At 40.6% G+C, this 19,658-nt stretch overlaps 1 protein-coding gene across 7 annotated transcripts in view; it reads right to left on the bottom strand.

The window, feature by feature from the left end:
• The window catches only part of LOC122793286 (A-agglutinin anchorage subunit-like), a 1,003,124-nt gene that overhangs the window by 723,959 nt on the left and 259,507 nt on the right, over positions 1 to 19,658 (bottom strand). For 5 of the 7 annotated variants that reach the window (XM_044061154.1, XM_044061150.1, XM_044061151.1 and 2 more), the window contains exons 2-3: positions 4,458 to 4,526; positions 1,399 to 1,467 (exon numbers count right to left, since the gene is read on the bottom strand). In XM_044061154.1, coding sequence (XP_043917089.1) covers positions 1,399 to 1,467; positions 4,458 to 4,526 — 138 coding nt within the window. The remainder of the gene's footprint in view (positions 1 to 1,398; positions 1,468 to 4,457; positions 4,527 to 19,658) is intronic. The other 2 variants (XM_044061153.1, XM_044061156.1) reach the window with 2 other exon arrangements.

Here is a 19,658-nt window from a genome sequence, read left to right as displayed (position 1 = left end):
CACACACACACACACACACACAAACAAGTACACACACATATGTACAGAACATCCCTCCCCTTTCCACTAATCATATATACAGCTATCATATTTATACAGTGTCCTAGAAGAACAATCTGAAGCTGTATGAAGGGAATTTCTTTGTGACTCTGCTTGCAAACGTAATCCATTTAAGATTAAATAAAAAGTAAACTGCTCACAGAGATTTTGTAAAATAAAAATGAATCTTCCTTTTGCTTTGTGTAATGCATGAAACATACTCTAGAATTAAAAAAAACGAGTTAATGACAGGACTTTTCAATGTTAGAATAAATATGTCTATGAAAACTACTGTAGAAAACATTTCACATATCACACGCGCACACACACACACACACACACACACACACACACACACACACACACACACACACACACACACACACACAGATGCACATAGTTGCTCACGCATGCACACACACACACACACACACACACACACACACACACACACACACACACGCAAATACATGCACACACACATGCATGCACAAATCATATTTATGCACAGCCTCTGTGTTTTCAATAAAACACGTACACTAAAATGGCTTCTGATGACCTTTATTAACTTCCAACAAGATAGCTTTATTGCATTATTTTAAAATGTTAATTACAACATGAACATCCTTGTAACCATAACATACCACATCACAGGGCAGTGTATCCCCACTCACCCTGTCCAAATAAGCAGCATCCACACCACCACTCACTTATTCTTACTAATTAAAGCAGCATCCTACTACTCACTTTCATCCCCCATACTCATTGCATCCACTCCCAAAACCAAATAAGAAGTGTCCACACCACCGCTCATTTATTCTTACTAATCAAAGCAGAATCCTACTACTCACTTTCATCCCCATACTCCTTACATCAACACCCAAGACCAAGATGGGGAACAGAACAGGGACAAGCCTGCCCCTCTTCCCTGCCTAAACACCCACCTCACAAACCACTCCATTCAAAATGACCCAAAATGAGTGAAAGAATGTGACTTTTTGTGTACCCCAATGCCATGCCCTTGTCCTGCAGTACATAGTGCCTTGTGGAATATATGTATATTAGTGCTACTGCATGAATTATTGCATCGTTCTTGCCACGGGATGAAGGATACCTAAGTGTCATCGTTCTCTGAGCATGGAATAATGTGCCAGGCATGCTACTTCTATTCCTTTACCAGAACCCTACAACTGTGGCATTTTCTCATGTGAAATAACTAAGCTGCCCTTAGCAGTCAGCATACAGTAATTCCTTCTATTATTCCATGATCATTTCACTGCCAAACATGATGACTGCAGTACTGATTCAGTATAGAACAAGTTAATAAAAAAATAATAATAATAATTCATGTATGTTTACCTGACTGTGTTGTTGTGTTAACTGCTTCACTTGATGAAGACAGAGTGGAAGTATCAGGAGTTACAGTACCTGTAACATACAAAACAGTTGTAAACGACCATTAAATTCAGTGTGGCATTGAGATGTCAGACATACCCTTATGAAAAAAATTATACATATGTAAAAATATATAGTTATGTACAAAAATCATTCTTTCATTTCACTTGCCTCAACCATTTCATGATCAAAATGCAAAAGAAAAGTATACTGGCAGAAAATATGTACATTGCAGACTGCATGAACTAATCCTAGATAGAAAACCACTGTACTGGTCCACTGCAAGATCTTTCTGTGTGTGTGTGTGTGTGTGTGTGTGTGTGTGTGTGTGTGTGTGTGTGTGTGTGTGTGTGTGTGCGCGCGTGTGTGTGTGTGTTTCTAAATATAAGTATGAGCTCAAAGCATTTTGTTGAAATGTGTGTTGTTTGTTGAAAAGGAAAGAATTCAAAGGTTATATTTTACTTGCTGTACCAGGTGGTGTCAGTGGAGAAATCAGTAACCGTAAAGGTTTTTTAATTATTGCTGTTTTCTCTAATATATCTGTCACCTATGATATGTGAGTAAATGGTTGCTTTTATGAATTAGATTTTTGTATGTGGTGCTGTACTGTAGTTGTCACACACTAATGGAGAAAGGGAAAAGTAAAGAAGGAATCAGCAATGGTTTCTTATTTCATCGGATTATTTTTAATCTGATGTAGTATATTTTAATGCAGGGGGTGGCCACGATTGTGCAGCGGTTAGTGTTGTCATGTCACAGCAAAAGGTTCCCTGGTGCGATCCTCGGCTGGGTTGCCTTCTGTGCGAAGTCTGCATTTCCTCCTTGTGGTCACGTGGGTTTCCTCCGGGTGCTCCTGTTTCATCCCAAAGACATGCTGTAGGTGGATTGGACACTTAAAATTGGCCCTAGGTGTGAGTGCGTGTGTGTGCTTTCTGTGAAAGGTTGCGTGCTGGGCTGGAAACTCGACACTGTAAAACTTCACTGCCAATCATGAGCGGACATGTGATCCACTGTGGTGACCCGTAACCAGGAAAAGTTGGAAGAAGTATATTTTAATGTAGCAGTGTAATCAGTGTAGAACTCATCACTATCTGAAAATCAGACCAAAAGTCTAACTTTTGCGGACTAACTAGTAAACATGACTAAACTATAACCATAACAGATGTTAACAAAGTATCAAAATACCTCTAAAGTGCATCCCAAAAATGATGATGCTTTTCCTTAGTTTGAGTACAAAGCTAGCGATAAGACTAGATACATTCCTTTCATAAAACTTGTGCAAATTTCTCAGTTAGGTGAATATTCTAGATGGAGCACACCATGGAAGGCTGAAGCTTTTAAAATAAACTTTTATTGCAAATCAAATGTTAAACAGTAAAAGATTATTTTAATGTTCTGCGTTATCACAGTTTGTTTCTATGCAAAAGTCTATGCAAACTCCATAAAGGCCTACTCAACAGAAAGTTACACGTTTGATGAATTCCAGTCAAATGAGAAGAAGTAATGCTATAGCATGAGAAAATACACACACACAAAAATAGATGACTGGAGTATGTGACTATCTGTTTTCTGAAATGTGTGAGATATCTTATTTTGTAGAATTAGAAAACTTGGTTAACTACATGATTTTGGCTTTCATGAAGAAAGTCATCTACTAAAGCAAGAACAGAAAATAATTCAATGTATTGCATGCATACACACACACACACGCACACACACAAACACACACACACACACACACACACACACACACACACACACACACACACACACGTATGTACAGAACAACCCTCCCCTTTCCGCTAATCATATATACAGCTATCATGTTTATGTACAGTGTCCTAGAAGAACAATTTGAAGCTGCATGAAGGGATTTTCTTTGTGAGTCTACTTGCAAACTTAATCCAGTTAAGATTAAATCAATATTAAACTGCTCACAGAGATTTTGTAAAATAAAAATGGATCTTCCTTTTGCTTTGTGTAATGCATGAAATATACTCTAGAATTAACAAAACGAGTTAATGACAAGACGTTTCGATGTTAGAATAAATGTCTATAAAAACAACTGTAGAAAGCATTTCACATAATACACACACACACACACACACACACACACACACACACACACACACACACACACACACACACACACACACACACACACACACATATACACACACACACACACACACACAGACATTCATATACATGCACATACACACATATGCATGCACAAATCATATTTATGCACAGCCTCTGTGTTTTCAATAAAACACGTACACCAAAATGGCTTCTGATGACCTTTATTAACTTCCAACAAGATAGCTTTATTGCATCATTTCAAAATGTTAATCACAACATGAACATCCTTGTAACCATAACATACCACATCACAGGGCAGTGTATCCCCACTCACCCTGCCCAAATAAGCAGCATCCACACCACCACTCACTTATTCTTACTAATCAAAGTAGCATCCGACACTCACTTTCATCCCCCATACTCATCAACACCCAATACCAAGAGGGGGAACAGAACAGGGACAAGCCTGCCCCACTTCCCCGCCTAAACACCCACCTCACAAACTACACCATTCAAAATTACCCGAAATGAGTGAAAGAATGTGACTTTTTGTGTACCCCAATGACATGCCCTTGTCCTGCAGTACATAGTGCCTTGTGGAATATATGCAGATTACTACCACATGTAGAATATATGTATATTACTGCTACTGCATGAATTATTGCATGGTTCTTGCCACGGGATGAAGGATACTTAAGTGGCATAATTCTCTGAGCATGGCATAATGTGGCAGGCATGCTACTTCTATTCTTTTACCAGAACCCTACAACTGTGGCATTTTCTCATGTCAAATAACTAAGCTGCCCTTAGCAGTCAGCATACAGTAATTCCTTCTATTATTCCAGGATCATTTCACTGCCAACCATGATGACTGCAGTACTGATTCAGTATAGAACAAGTTAATAAAAAAATAATAATAATAATAATTCATGTTTGTTTACCTGACTGTGTTGTTGTGTTAACTGCTTCACTTGATGAAGACAGAGTGGAAGTATCAGGAGTTACAGTACCTGTAACATACAAAACAGTTGTAAACGACCATTGAATTCAGTGTGGCACTGAGATGTCAGACATACCCTTATGAAAAAAATTATACATATGTAAAAATATATAGTTATGTACAAAAATCATTCTTTCATTTCACTTGCCTCAGTCATCTACTAAAGCAAAAATAGAAAAAAATTCAATGTATCACATGCGTCCATACACACACACACACACACACACACACACACACACACACACACACACGCACGCACGCACACACGCATGTATGTACAGAACAACCCTCCCCTTTCCGCTAATCATATATACAGCTATCATATTTATGTACAGTGTCTTAGAAAAACAATCTGAAGCTGTATAAAGGGATTTTCTTTGTGACTCTACTTGTAAACTCAAACCAGTTGAGATGAAATAAAAATTAAAGTGCTCAAAGAGATTTAGTAAAATAAAAATTAATCTTCCTTTTGTTTTGTGTAATGCATGAAATATACTCTAGAATTGAAAAGCTCAGTTAATGACAAGACTTTTCAATGTTAGAAGAAACATAGGTTCATAGGTTAGTTCTAGGCTAACTGCCCTTGTGAGCCATTTTTAAGCCTAGCCAATTATCCCTTGTGAGACTCAAACTCTGCACCTTGTGTTTGTAAGGCAAACACCTTAACCATTAGATCACCCTCCCAACCCCATATATATAAAAACTACTGTAGAAAACATTTTACATATCACACATGTGCTTGCGTGCACACACACACACACACACACACACACACACACACACACACACACACACACACACACATGTGCAAATCTTATTTATGCACAGCCTCTCTGTTTTATAAACACAGTTATCTCGGTCCCCTTCAATAAAACACATACACCAAAATGGCTTTTGACAACCTTTATTAACTTCCAACAACATAGCTTTATTATATTATTTCAAAATGTTAATCACAACATGAGTGTCATTGTAACCACAACATAACCACATCACAGGGCAGTGTATCCCCGGTCACCCTGCTCAAATAAGCAGCATCTATGCCACTGCTCACTTATTCTTACTAATTAAAGCAGCGTCATACCACTCACTTTTTCCCCCTATACTCAATTCAAACTTCCACACCCAACACCAATAGGGGTAACAGAACAGGGACAAGTCTGCGCCTCTTCTCCATCTTAACACTCACCTGAAAAAATACATCATTCAAAATGACCCAAAAAGAAAGGGACGGAGGTTGAAAAGCACGGTCACTTCTAAATCTGATTCCCTTTCCAAGTTACATCCACATAAAACTCCCTAAGTCCCACCCTACACCTACCTCACTTCCCCTAACTTCCCCATATTAAATTAGCCCTTCCCATCCAAGAATCTACTTAAAACTTTCTATTACTTTCTAGCCTTAACATCCTCCCACAAATCAAAACTGCACACCCCCATTTAACTCCCCGTAACCCCTAAACACTGAAGATGTCCCTAGACAAAAATATTCTGTCCTATGTTTCAGTTTCACTTTTCTCTTACATTTCTATGTAACATCCTATCCATCATTATATTTTTAAATAGCCCCCCCCTTTTGCATTTATTTTAAAACTTTTCTAAAACAGTTTTTTTTTACATTCTAAAAAAATGTTTTTTTTTTTTATTATTATATTAAATGCATGTTCTTTTCTTTCAATTCCTTGTGGACCAGATTCCAAAAGACTTAGTCTCATTGTAAGTGACTAACTCCAGTGTAAGATCTATTTGTAAAGCAGGCTTATACCAGGCCAGATTCCAAAAGATATGCTCACGGTGTTAAGTGACTTACTCCAGTGTATACACAGCAAGTCTTAGAATCTGGAATCAGTAGGGACAAAGGTGATTGGAATAACACATTTATAGGATATCAAACAGTTCATAATAGGATGAACAAAATGCACACACTTGTGTTTAAACCTAGACTTTGTTAAAGAATATATTCATCGGAGTAGGTTATTAGCAAGGCATGGTCACAGGGTACTCATGAAAAAGGTGGTTGCAAAATGTATATCAGCAGGACAGACTAAATGATATCAAGCAAACAAAATGCAGATATCAGGGTTCCTGACCTTTCACACTGATAATGCAAATTCATATACCAGGATTCATGACCTTTTGCACTGATAATGAAAATTCATGGCAAGGAGTATGATATACTCTAAAATAATGTGTTCTTAAGATGTGTAAATACATATTGATATGCAGAGATAAAATAGTGCTGTGCAATGTGAAATAAACAGAGAGAAATTGTATAGCGGATGTGGGGAGTGAAAGCCACCATCCACGGTATGAATCACAGCATGATTATAGTGGAATCAGTCAGAAGTACATTCCATGTTACCACATTTTAAACTTGCACATTATTACCACATGATAATGACTTTTGCCACTATTCCACAAGTTAGATCAGCATAGGATCGATCCCCAAGTGTGGGTGAATGAATATGGCCTTGGTTAAAAATGAGAACAAGACTTATGGGATAAAATCCCTTCCCCTGTGACAGCGACATGTCGAAGTAGATTTTTGTCACAACACATTTGTTCACTAAGTCAGTATTACCTGTCAGCAATGGATTTACACACTGATACAATGTACAGCAGGCTTCTCCTGACTTGAATACTAGCTACTGATGCCGCAGAAATAGTTGTAAAACAACTGCCAGAAAGCACACATTTGAAAGGATTGTGACAACACTATGAAAGACCGACAGATGCACATTTTGAAATATACACCAGTAATCAGTGGATCTGAAGCCTCAACATACCTTACTGACAATGTGAGCATCCATCAGGAGCTCATTGAATTATGGAAGCTACTGCAATAATAAATGCCTGTCCATGCCTATATCAGTATTCCTGTCTTTTCCTCATTGAAGCTATGTTCCATGTCTATGTGGCTGAAGGCAAATTTTCATTAGTTTTGTCCATAAGATTAGAAATCTTAATTACTATGTCCCAAAATTTCTTTGCTAATGGTCATTGAAAGGAAAATACAAAATTTAAATTACATAAGTGGACATGCTTAAAAAGGAATTCAACATGTAGAGAATCAAAATCTCCACCTGTCAAATACCAGTACATTTTCTCAAATCACGTACATTCGGGAAACCATTCTTACATGTCACCAATTACATTTTACACACAGTGACATGACAATATACTCAGTAATGGATTCAAACTCCTGCCTGTGCATAACTCATATTTTTAGGATTAGTGTACTAGCTACTGACACCACAGATAAAGTCATATAGCAGATATCAGACTGCACACATTTGAGGGTTACCATCACTAGTGCATGCAAATGATTATAGTTACAGCTAAAAGGGAGTACAACACGAGTGTTCAAAATTCTCTGCATGGAAAAAGTGTCACAACCAAGTAGAATTTCTCACAACATATTTGCTCATTAGATGACAGAACAAATTACACAGCAGTTGTCTGGCATCACTAATTTGGAGGAAGTAATGTTATACAGAAGCACTCAGTAAATCATATCCCTTCACATACGTGACTTTATGTGTACGTCATATCAAGAGTACAATGAACCATGGAAGCTGTTGCATTTATAATAAGCTTCTACCCATGCTTATATCATTATTGCGTCTTGTTGTTGATCAGTGATAAGGTCATTCACATAATGGTCATCATATCAATCCAACTGAAGGCAAATATAAATTTTGCCATAGAAAGAGAAGAGTCATTTCCTGTTACCTAAATATCAGTATCACTGCTAGATGTCAGGAGTGGTGCAGAAGTGAACACTGACAGAGTAATATGTTGTACTGTTCAAAGGCTTATAGTTCTGTGTGTGAAATCATAAACATCTTACCTCAGATGAAATGGTGTAGTAGTGAATGAGAGTGCTGCAAAGTACACATTACCGAAATGGAAATTATGATGTAATCAGTGATATGCTCCTCATTAATGCTGTATCAGGTGACTTCACAGATGAACTCTTACTGTCAGCATAACACAGATGAAGGGAGTGTTCAAACCTGAAATCGCAAAGGCGATGACATAGGGATATGAGCAGGATGACGTTGGGTGACAGGAGCATATGTAACACACTCGAGTGCAGCCTATGTTTCCCTGAGTGATATACTCTGTATCAATGCAGCACCCAGCGTTGCAACTAAATCTGTTCCTGATTAAGAAATAGCTGTTAAGTGTATACATATTTCAGACTGCTATCAAAACATGAATTTAAATTATGTCAATACTGCAGTCTTTCACATCAGCAAATATGGTTTGGGGTTTATCTTCTCAATGACAATTTCAGAATGAGATGGAAAATGTGAGACAAATCCGTCTTCAATTACATACAACACTCTGCATCAAGTGCAGTGGAATAGACTCCTCATGTCATTTATACTTTGAGCCATGAAAGCACATACAAATAAGATAGGCAATTGACATCATTTTCATTCTGTCAGGATTGCTAACTGCTGCTCACCAATGATTAGCTCAGTTGTGCAACTGATGGCAAAGCTTTAGTGCATTAATAGAAATTTTCTCAGTGTTTGCCATAGAATAGGAACTAGCAGTCAGCTCTGCTGCTCAATGCCAAGCATTGCACAAACGATGAGTGCAGAAATAAATATTTATGTGTACAAGCCAGTTATGGCCATGTGTGGAATATGTTCATCCATATTTTTACTAATGTAAAGGAGGGAAATGAGATGATAGGACACAGGTGAAAATGGGGAACAAGCAGAGAGTAGGACACTAGGTGAGTAATTCAGGAATGATCAGGATAGAGGAGGGATAGGGCTATATTTATCTACTTCTTCTGAAGCTAATGTGTACATACATATAATTTAGAAATTTTAGGTACATTGTAAATGATCTGTGACAATAACTTAACAATGTCATGTGACCAACTGGATAGAATCAGGTGTGTAGTATACACATACAGGTAAAGTGGAGAGATATGTATTGGATCTTATTTTCTGTGGGACAAGTGACCTTTAAATTTTTCCTGAGAGAAAGGAAATTTGGGGAAAGCAGTTAAAGTTATCATAGGTTCACAGGTGCTTAGGCAAATACCGGGCTGTCAGGCTACAGACTATTACAAGCCTAGCCAATAACCACAGGTCAGAATCAATTCCTGTGCCTTGGATCTGTGAGATAAACACCTTAACCATTATAGCAACCCCTCCCCTGAGAGGTAGGTATGTAGAGCAGATTAGTTAGCAGAGGCAGACAAAGAGGACACATGTAGACATGACTAGTGATGGACACACAAGTTGGAGAGAAACACCATGATATGGATAGTAATGGAAATTCAGAGGTGCACCCCTTCTGATGTGAACATAGTAGGAAATTAATCCTCACACTTGGAACTGTCACCACTGCCCCCTGCCTCAGGAACCTTAGACAAAGCTGGATGTGGCAGCAATTTAACAATGCAACGCAGGATATTTTTCATGCAGCCAATTTGGGCACCAGTGCTCCTGTCCATTATCTCCTCCACCAGCCCTGCCAGCTCTTGTCTGGTGACATAATTGCCACCTCCATTGACACTACTCTCACCAGCCTCCGGGGCAGATGCCGGTGCTGCAGGTAGAGCAAGAGGTGTGGAGGCAATGCTTGCAGGTTCTGGGAGGCTCTGCCATTGGTGGTATCACTGCAGCCACCTGTGGAGAGATAGCAATCCAAGCCACTGTGGTCAGTCCTGCTCCTTGTGCTTTGTTACTGTGAGGGACTAGTAATGAAAGTTACAATCAAAATTTCAGAGAAAAACAAAACAATAGCAAGAAATATAATACCAAATAAAAGTGTAAATATTTCTTTAATGTAAATGTCACAGTCATTACACATTCCAGATACATTAGTAGGATTGATTACATCCAGATATAATTGTGTGAGACCATTAATTACTGTTATATTACTGTTATAATACAATTGGTGCACACATGTAATTGCCATTCCAAAGGAACTATACATATTAAAAATTAATTGCACAGGTACAATTGATTTTACATTGCGATAGGCATGATGGCATGATATTATAAGTTATTAGTACAGCTATTCAATATATGGACTGTAAAATTCATATTAAACAAATTTGCTGTTTGGACAAATGGAACCCAGAGCCATCAGATCTGACCTGACATTAACTACTTCATAATGTTATAGCTATGCAGCGTTTGCACACTTAGACTATGCATATTAAGTTAGTTGTCTGACAACCATTTTTACCATGATTTCTGCAAACGTTATCACCTGCCGGTACAATTAATTTTATGTTAACATTGCACTCAGTAATACCTGAAGCCATACTTTCCCTGTGCCTCCCTAAGGTTTTGTATTCTCTCCCAATGCACCTACCAATTTCCTTCAATATTTAAAGGGGCTACATATAATGAAAGAAAGTAATAAAGAAGTGTTTGGTGTTATACCATGCTAGTGGTTTATAGTGATATAGAATTATATACTTACAATATAGAGGTCATGGGCCAACCCTATAATTTGCCTCCCATTGGTGGAGGAGTTCAATTTTTGCAGTGTTTCATGTCACTGCAGTGGTGATGGCATTGTTCTCCTGTGTGCAGAATGCCAATAACATGGATGACAGCCTTGGCCAAACTATTCTATGCCTTAGCTTTGTACTGACAACTGGTATAGCTGTAGTTTTTCAAGAGGAGGTGTACAAAGATTTTAAACCCTTTCAGATATCACTTCTATAAATGGAGCACTACCCTAACCTTCACAAGACATGTTTCTTCTTTAGAGACCTCAAAGAAGTGCCAGAGATGTGATGATGTGAGGTGGTGCCAGATATGCCAGGGGGGATAGGGCAGTGCATATGTGACATATGCCAGCATAGCTAGCTGGAGTTTTGTAAAGAATTATATATCATTTGAAATAAATAAATAGCAAATGACTTGGTTTAGGCCATAAAGATTTTATCTCACAGGTCTGAATGCAGCCAGAGATGCAATGTCTATGAAAAGCCTGGGCTGGGATCCTGTTCTATTGTCCATAGTGTGAACTAATTGCTACCCTGGAGTGCCAGAGAATGTCTTGCCAGTTTCTGTATGAAGGGTGGAAGTGTTGGAATTGTTTTACATTTTCCAGATGCTGTAATAAACCTAAGCTAAAGTTCTATGTGTGCATTGTGACACATCAGTGCCAGATCCTGGCTCAGTTTCTAGTGAGAGGGTAGTGTGGGAACCACAGAGTCAGGTGACCAGATTTGATGTCATTCTGTAGCCAGCAATGAAATTGTATTTGAATACTAGTGAGATATATGAGGTGTGCAGTCTGTTTTTGGACCTGACAAGACACTCATCCATGTTCATCTTGCCTTGCTTTAGTAAATAACTAGGGAACACAAATTCTTCAGTCAGTTAGAAAAATATAGTGAGATTAGCTAAATGTATTTTTTTCTATATCTCTCTGAGTCTTTCCATCTGTTTTTTTTTTTTTTTTATATTTCATGTGATTGAAAATCTGGTGTTTATTGTATTTTTGTGTGTGTTTTTATTCTGTATTATTAAATATATCTAAACATTTCATTGTTGTTTGTCTTTTTGAAAATATTTAACCTTTGAGAGTACTTGCTATTAATTGGTGGCACTGTGGGTCCACGTGGCTTTGGGTGTTCTGGTGGCTGCAGATCTACCTTATAGTTTGGGTGGAGATGGCAGAGTGGGTAAACTGTGCCAGCCTTTCCCAGATATGTGTGTGTGTGTGTGTGTGTGTGTGTGTGTGTGTGTGTGTGTGTGTGTGTGTGTGTGTGTGTGTGTGTGTGTGTGTGTATGGAAAGGGACACTGAGAGCACTGATTTCACAGAGACGGTGGTGGAGGACTTGGCTTAAATCACCTGGCAGAGCATTCAGTTCTATAGTGGTCAGTGGGAAGTCTTATTTGGGGCCTGGAGAGGAACCCCAGCCCCAGTCCTGGGGTGTGCATTCTCTGTGTGCTCTTAAGTTAAATTTGTACTTGGTGCAAAGAGCTGCATCTGAAAATACTGTGCGTGTGTGTCTATTTTTCTCACAATGAATGTTCCCCATCAGTGTCAGTGCTGAGGATTGATGCTCCTTGATCACTCGCCCAGAGGAGGGACATCAAATATTGGTGGCAGTGATGGAATATTAATTGAACTTCTGTAGCCTGTAAGCAGTTGTCGCTAATGGTGTGTGTACTCTCAGCAGCCCCATGGTAAACATACAGAGTTTCATTTTTCACAGCAGTTTAATTTATTTATTCATTTACTTTTTGTTTAGTTTAGTCAGGGAAAACATGCAAAGATGTCTGCAGATGATTTTGGCAAGCTGACACTGATCCAGTTGGCTAAGGTGTGCAAATCTAAAGGACTGGTGCATGCCAACATGACTAAAGAAGAAATGGTTGCAGCCTTAGTTGCTGCTATAGCACAGACTAGCAGCCAGGAAGACAACCAGTCCAGTGGTGGGGATGTACAGCCCTCAGAAACAGGACAGTTCACCTTTTCCTCAGAGGACTTAAAACCCATCTGGAGTTAAAGAGACTTCAATTGGAGGCAAAACATATGGAATTAGAATCAGCAGAGAGACTGCAGCATTTGGAGGCCAAAGAAAATGAGAAACAGTGTCAACATGAGAGGGATATGCTGACTCTTTGATAGGAACATGGAAGTAATGGGGAAGGGAATAAGCAAATCCCAGAAGCAACAAAGGTCAGTAAATTTCTTCCAGAGTATAAAGAAGATGATAATTTTGATAGTTTTATTCATATATTTGAAAGACTAAGTAGACAATATGATGTTGACCAAGGGCTCTGGGTACAGTTCTTGATCCCCTTACTCCATGATAAAGCTGTAACGGGTTCAAATGCTGTTTCTGAATTGCCTGATACTGATTGTTTAAATTATGATAAGGTTAAACAATGTTTATTGGAATGTTTTATGTTAACACCTGAAGCTCAAGAAAAAAATTCATGAGCATAGACATAGAGCAGCTGGAGGTGTATGTTATTATATTGCTGAGATAAGCACTTATTTTCATAGGTGGGTGAGTGGGTGTAAGGTCACCACTTTTGAAAGGTTGAAAGACCTTTTGCTGAGGGAATAAGCCCTTAGCACTTTGCCTAAGGACATGAGAATCTGGTTGGCAGACAGGAAGTGTACCTCTGCAGATGAGCTGGGGAGAAAAGGGGATCTCTTCTTAGCAAGCAGTGTACCACTGCACAAGAAGGGGATACTCAGTGCTGCACATGGATATAAGGGAGCCCATGGTGGGCAGCCTAAACTACTCCAACAGAGTCCATCAGTAAAAGGGGAAGCCACTAGTTCAAGTGCATGGCCAATATCAGGGTTTAGATGTTTTAAATCTATGGGACCTGATAAGATCCTAGGCTGCATCCTACATGGGCTCAAAGAAGAATTAGCAACATCATTGGGTACTCTTTTCAATCATAGTCTAAGTACTGGCAATCATAGTCTAAGCACCAGGTTCATCCCAGCTGAATGGAAAATGGTCACTGTTTTTCTCTTGCACAAAGGTGGTGATTCCACTGACCCCGGGAACTATAGACCTATCAGTCTGACTAGCCTTATCTGCAAGGCCATGAAGCGAATCATCATAGACCTTATCAACAAGGATATAGGTAATATCCAAACACTTGAACCAACTCAGTTTGGATTTGTCAAAGGGAGATCATGCCTGTTAAACCTGGTGGACTTCTTTGAGACAGTCACCCAGGCCTTGGACGAGGGGAAATCTGTGCATACAGGCCACCTAGACTTAGTCAAGACTTTTGACACTATCCCCTACTCAGGCATCATTGACAAACTCACCCAGGTAGGTATCAAACCTTATATCGTTAGATAGGTCACTTACTGTCTCACTGATAGAACACATCTAGTAAAAATAGGGGAATCCTCCTCCAGCAGCTGACTTGTAACCAGTGGTGTTCTACAGGGATCAGTCCTAGGACCTCTACCTTTTGGAATCTATTTCTCTGAAATACAAGCAAAAACTAAAGGTCTGTGGCTGACAAAGTTTGCTGATGGCTGCAAACTGGGAGCAGTCATAGACTATCCAAATGATGTCAACATCCTACAAGAGGGTCTTACACAAACAAATGATTGGTGCCAATGTCATGGCCTTAAACTCAATGCAAAAAAATGTCTTATGATCCCTTTCACTAATAGCAATGTTCCTTCTAACTACCATATTAATAGCAACACCCTAAGTACACACATAGTGATGAGAGACCTGAGCACACAGGTTGACAGCAATTTTACCTTTGATCACCATGTCTCCACAGTAGTAAGAAGGGCATTCTATAATTCTTATCTCATAAGTAAGGGCATTGCTTCCAGAAAATAAGGAGTTATAACCTCCCTGTACTCTTCCCTCATCAGGCCAATAATTGAGTACAATGCCCCTTTTGGTATATGCCTTTCCAAGCATGTGCAGTAGCTGGAGAAACACAAAGTTTCCTCACAAGGAAAATTCAAGGTCTTTAGCATCTGTCCTATGTGGATCTGAAATTTCTGTCACTTTACTCTGTTTCATTCAGACTACTCACAGGTGATCTCTGCCTTGCATATAAGGCAATCTCTGACCCTGCTTTATTGGAAATGCTGCAAATTCACAATTCTAATGATACATGGGTTACTCAGTCTAAAGACCTTAACCTGGTATGTGACATTTACAGAACTTTCTGGAGGGACAGGTTTATCTCCCAGAGGTTACCACACCTTTGGAACAGACTCCCACTTCATGTCAACCAGAGCACCTCATTGGCCCTCTTCAAACGCAATCTGGATGATCAGATGGGTAACCATAAATTCACTATGGGGCTTCCACCTGTCCCCCTCTTGGACACAGGCATCAGGTGCTGATTGTGGAAATAAGTGTAGAACTTGACTAGGCATATAAGGTCAATAGGGCCATTAGCCTAGTAACTTTCTATGATCCTATGATCTTATGATCTTATAAAATGCAATGAGAGGTGCCATGTATCATACAAATGTCCACTGAAGCAAGGTGGGGAACAAAAGGTGAGGGAGCCAGCAAGTGGGAATAACAGCAAGCCAGTGCTAAGTTGTCTGGAGACAAATGGGGTACCAAACTATCACAGGAGTTTGTATCCTGCCATAGTGGATGGAAAACAGGCCAATTCCAAGACAGACACCGCTTGTGGCATAACCATTGTGAAGCTTGCAGTGGTTAAACAAGAGCAGTACTTGCTTGGGCAGTCCACTCCAGTCAGAGTTTTAGGAGGAACCCCATTCCAAATATCTTTGGCCAGAGCTCACTTTGACTCGGAGGGTGGAAAATGAAGCAAGCAAGTAGGTGTTTTTGAGGATATCCCTGCAGATGTCTTGACAGGGAATGATTTTGATAATGTAGGACCTTGTGTGCATGTGGTTACATGCAGCCAGGCTTGGACACAGGCATGTGGGTCTGGTAGCCTGGGGGAGACCCACACAGACCCCATGCCTGAAGCCAGGATGGTGATGTCTATCTCAGGAAGAGAGCCTGAAGGTGAGCCACAGCTGCAGATAGGTACTGATGTTCCCTTGGACAGAGTGACTGCCCAGGATGAAAAGCACTGCTGTCAGAAGATACCAGATGTCCTGTGGAAGAGGAACTCAGAAGGGTCACAATGGTAGAGCTAAGACAGGCTCAGCTCTTGGACCCTACATTACAAGGCTTGAGGTAGGTTGCTAAGGAGGTACCTGATTTTCAAGGAAAAGAGTTACTGTATACAGAGTGGACCCCCAAGGGAGGGCTAGAAGGTGAGGTAATACAACAGCTGGTAGTGCCCAGCATCTACCGTCTGGCACTTTTAGCCATAGACCATGACATTCCTCTTGAAATTCATATCGGCATTAAGTGTACCAAGAGATGTATTATGCATAACTTTTTTGGCCTGGGATTGCAAGGGATGTAACAAGGTACTGCAGGACCTATGAGCAGTGCCAAAAAGGTAGGTAAGGCAGGAGACAAGGTCAAAGCTCCTTTGATGCCATTGCCTGTGATTGAGGAGCCATTTCAGAAGGTAGCTATGGATACTGTGGGGCCTATGACTACCCTAAGTTCCACAGAGAAGAAATATATTCTAGTGGTAGTAGATTATGCTACTAGATACCCTGAGGCCATGGCTCTGTCCTCCATTGAGTCAGAGAAGATGGCAAATGTTTTGTTAGATATTTTCAGCAGGTTAGGTTTCCCGAGACAAATACTGACTGACAGAGGTGCCAATTTCATGCCAGACCTCCTGGCTTGTCTGGGGAAGCTGTGTGGGGTGAAGCAGATAAAGACTACCCCCTACCACCTCCAGACTAATGGTCTTGTGGAGAGGTTAAACCCTACACTGAAGATCATGTTAAGGGCATTTGCAGACCAGTTTAAGAGAGACTGGGACAAATATTTATCTCAACTTCTGTTTGCATACAGAGAAGTACTCCAGGAATCCAGAGGTTTTTCACCATTTGAGATGATGTATAGTCATAGGGTGACGGGGCCCCTGGATTTGATTTGCAATGAATGGGATGGTGAGTGTAAATCCCACAAGGATTCTGTTGTGGTATATGTCCTAGACCTCAGGACAAGGCTTAGAGAGCTCATGGCTTGGTACAGGAGAACCTAGCTGGAGCCCGACAGCAGAAAAAAGGTCTGGTATGAGAGGAATGCTTGAGCATAAGAGTATGCTATGGGACAGCAGGTTATGGTGTTCATTCTTGTCAGGCATAATAAGCTGCAGGCAGCTTGGGGAGGACCCTTTAAAGTGGTAATGAATGTTAGTGATGTTAACTATATGGTAAAACTGCTAGGCTGGAGGAAGGGGCACACACTGTATCATGTTAACATGAAGAAGACTTACCATGATAGGAAGGCCCTGGTGCTGAGTATTTGCTGTGGATGACAGGAGGAGTCTGAGGAGGATCTGGTGACTTATCTACTCAGTGAGACTTGGAGTGGTACCTTAGTGGAAGGGGTAGCAATGTTCCAGCAGCTAACCGCTACTCGGGTTCAAGAAATCTGAGCAGTGTTACAGGAGTTTGGGGACATGTTCACTAGAAAATGTGGGTGCACGCACCTGGTGCAGCACCATGTGGATACAGGATCCCAAAGACCTATCAAGCAGGCCCCTTTCAGGGTGCCTCTGTGAGTCATATAAACTCTGAAGGAGTAGATACAAGAAATGCTGGAACTGGGAGTAATCCAGGAGTCCAGCAGTCCTTGGGCCTCCTCAGTGGTGTTAGTACCAAAGAAGGATGGCAGCATCAAGTTCTGTGTGGACTACAGAAAACTAAACAGCCACACAGAGTCAGATGTGTACCCCATGTCTAGAACAGATGAAGTCTTAGAGCAGCTGGGTGGGGCTAAGTAACTGATCACTATTGATCTGACCATGGGCTACTGGCAGGTGCCTTTGACTCTCACAGCTAGACAGAGGTCAGCCTTTATGACTTCTTACAGATTATATAAGTTCACAAAGATGCTCTTTGGGATGAAAAATGCCCAGTGACCTTGCAGAGGCTGGTAGATTCTATAATTGTAGAAGCAGGAGATTATGTCCTTGCTTAACTGGATGATATTGCCCTCTACAGCCATTCCTGGTAAGAGCACCTTCAGCATGTGAGGGAGGTTCTGAGCAGACTACACATGGCAAAGTTCACCATTAAGCCCAGTAAGTGTCAGGTGAGTATTGCAGAGGTCTTCTACAGAGGACATAGAGTGGGAGTCATAAGATCAGGCCAAAATCTGCCAAAGTTGGAGCTTTTCAGGCATGGCCTGCCCCTGTTACTAAATACAGATGAAGGCATTCCTGGGGACAGAGGGGTACTATAGAAAGTAATTTCCCAATTATAGCACAATAGTTGCTCCCCTCACAAACCTGATAAGGAAAACAGGTCAGAAAAGTTGGTGTGGACCTCAGCCTGTGAGCAGGCATTCCAAAAGATTAAAGGGGCTTTGGGAGGACCCCCTTGTGCTAGTCAGTCCAGATTATAGCAAAGAATTTGTTGTGAAGGAGGATGCTTAAAACCATGGGGTGGGGGCTGTACAGAACCAAGTTTCCTTAGAGGGAGAAAAGCACCCTGTTGTATATCTCAGCCATAGACTCCAACCCAGGGAAGAATGTTACGCAGCTGTAGAAAAAGAATGTCTAGCCATAGTATGGGCACTGCAAAAAATTCTGCCCTATTTGTATGGAAGGAAATTCACTGTGGTTGCAGACCACAATCCTTTAACATGGTTACTTTGAGCCAGCCAGCAAAATGCCAAGTTATGAATGTGGAGCCTAGGATTGCAGGCATATGGCATTACAGTGCAGCACCGTACTGGGGTCAGCAATGCCAATGCACATGGGCTCTCATGACAGAATATGGGTTATAGGTTCATAGGTAGGTACTAGGATATCAGCCCAAGGGCCTAAGTAAGTCTAGCCAACAAGGTTCTCTGGCTTATGCCACCCAAGAAAGTACATCTCCTCTGCCCCTGTCAAGCAGAGCCACAGAAGTGATCCCCAGGGTGTATTTCCCATTTCCCATCCACTTATCAAGATTTTTTTTGAAGAGTGCTAATAAAGAACTTTGCTTGACATAGATGAGTAGTTTGTTCCAGAGTATAGGAAGTCTCTGGGACAGGAATCTATCCCTCCAACATGTCCTGCTTATTGTGGTGACAAGGTTTAGGTCCCTAGAGCGTGTAGCTTGGAGGGATTGGGATTTCTTTAGGTGTAGCATGTCCAACAGCTCTGGGTTTAACATAGCTTTATGTGTTAGGCAGAGATCTCCTCGGAGTAGGTGATATGCTACAGAGTAAAGCTGGTGTTTTTTGAAATGGTCAGTGTAGGGCATCTGTTTGCGGCCAGTAATCCTCTTTGTGAGGTACTTCTGTGGCCTTTCCAGCTGCTGCAGATGTCTTGTGAGCTGCATTCCAAAAGGGGCATTGTACTCTATAATGGGTTTAATGAGTGCCAAGTAGAGGGAAACAATTACCTCTTTTTTCCTGGATGAGAACCCTTTTGTGATGAGGTGTGCCACACAGAAGGATTTTCTGACTACTGTTGCGATGTGATTATCAAAGGAGAGACTACTGTCCACCTGGGTCTCAAGGCCTCTTATCACACACTCAGCATTAAGCAGACTGCAGTTTATGTGGTAGTTCATGGGTAC

Source organism: Protopterus annectens, chromosome 2.part0 (genome assembly GCF_019279795.1).
Source record: "Protopterus annectens isolate FY-2018-M chromosome 2.part0, PAN1.0, whole genome shotgun sequence".
Classification (NCBI taxonomy): domain Eukaryota; kingdom Metazoa; phylum Chordata; order Ceratodontiformes; family Protopteridae; genus Protopterus; species Protopterus annectens.
Note: the sequence above shows the minus strand (reverse complement) of the source record. Positions and strands in the feature narration are given on the sequence as shown.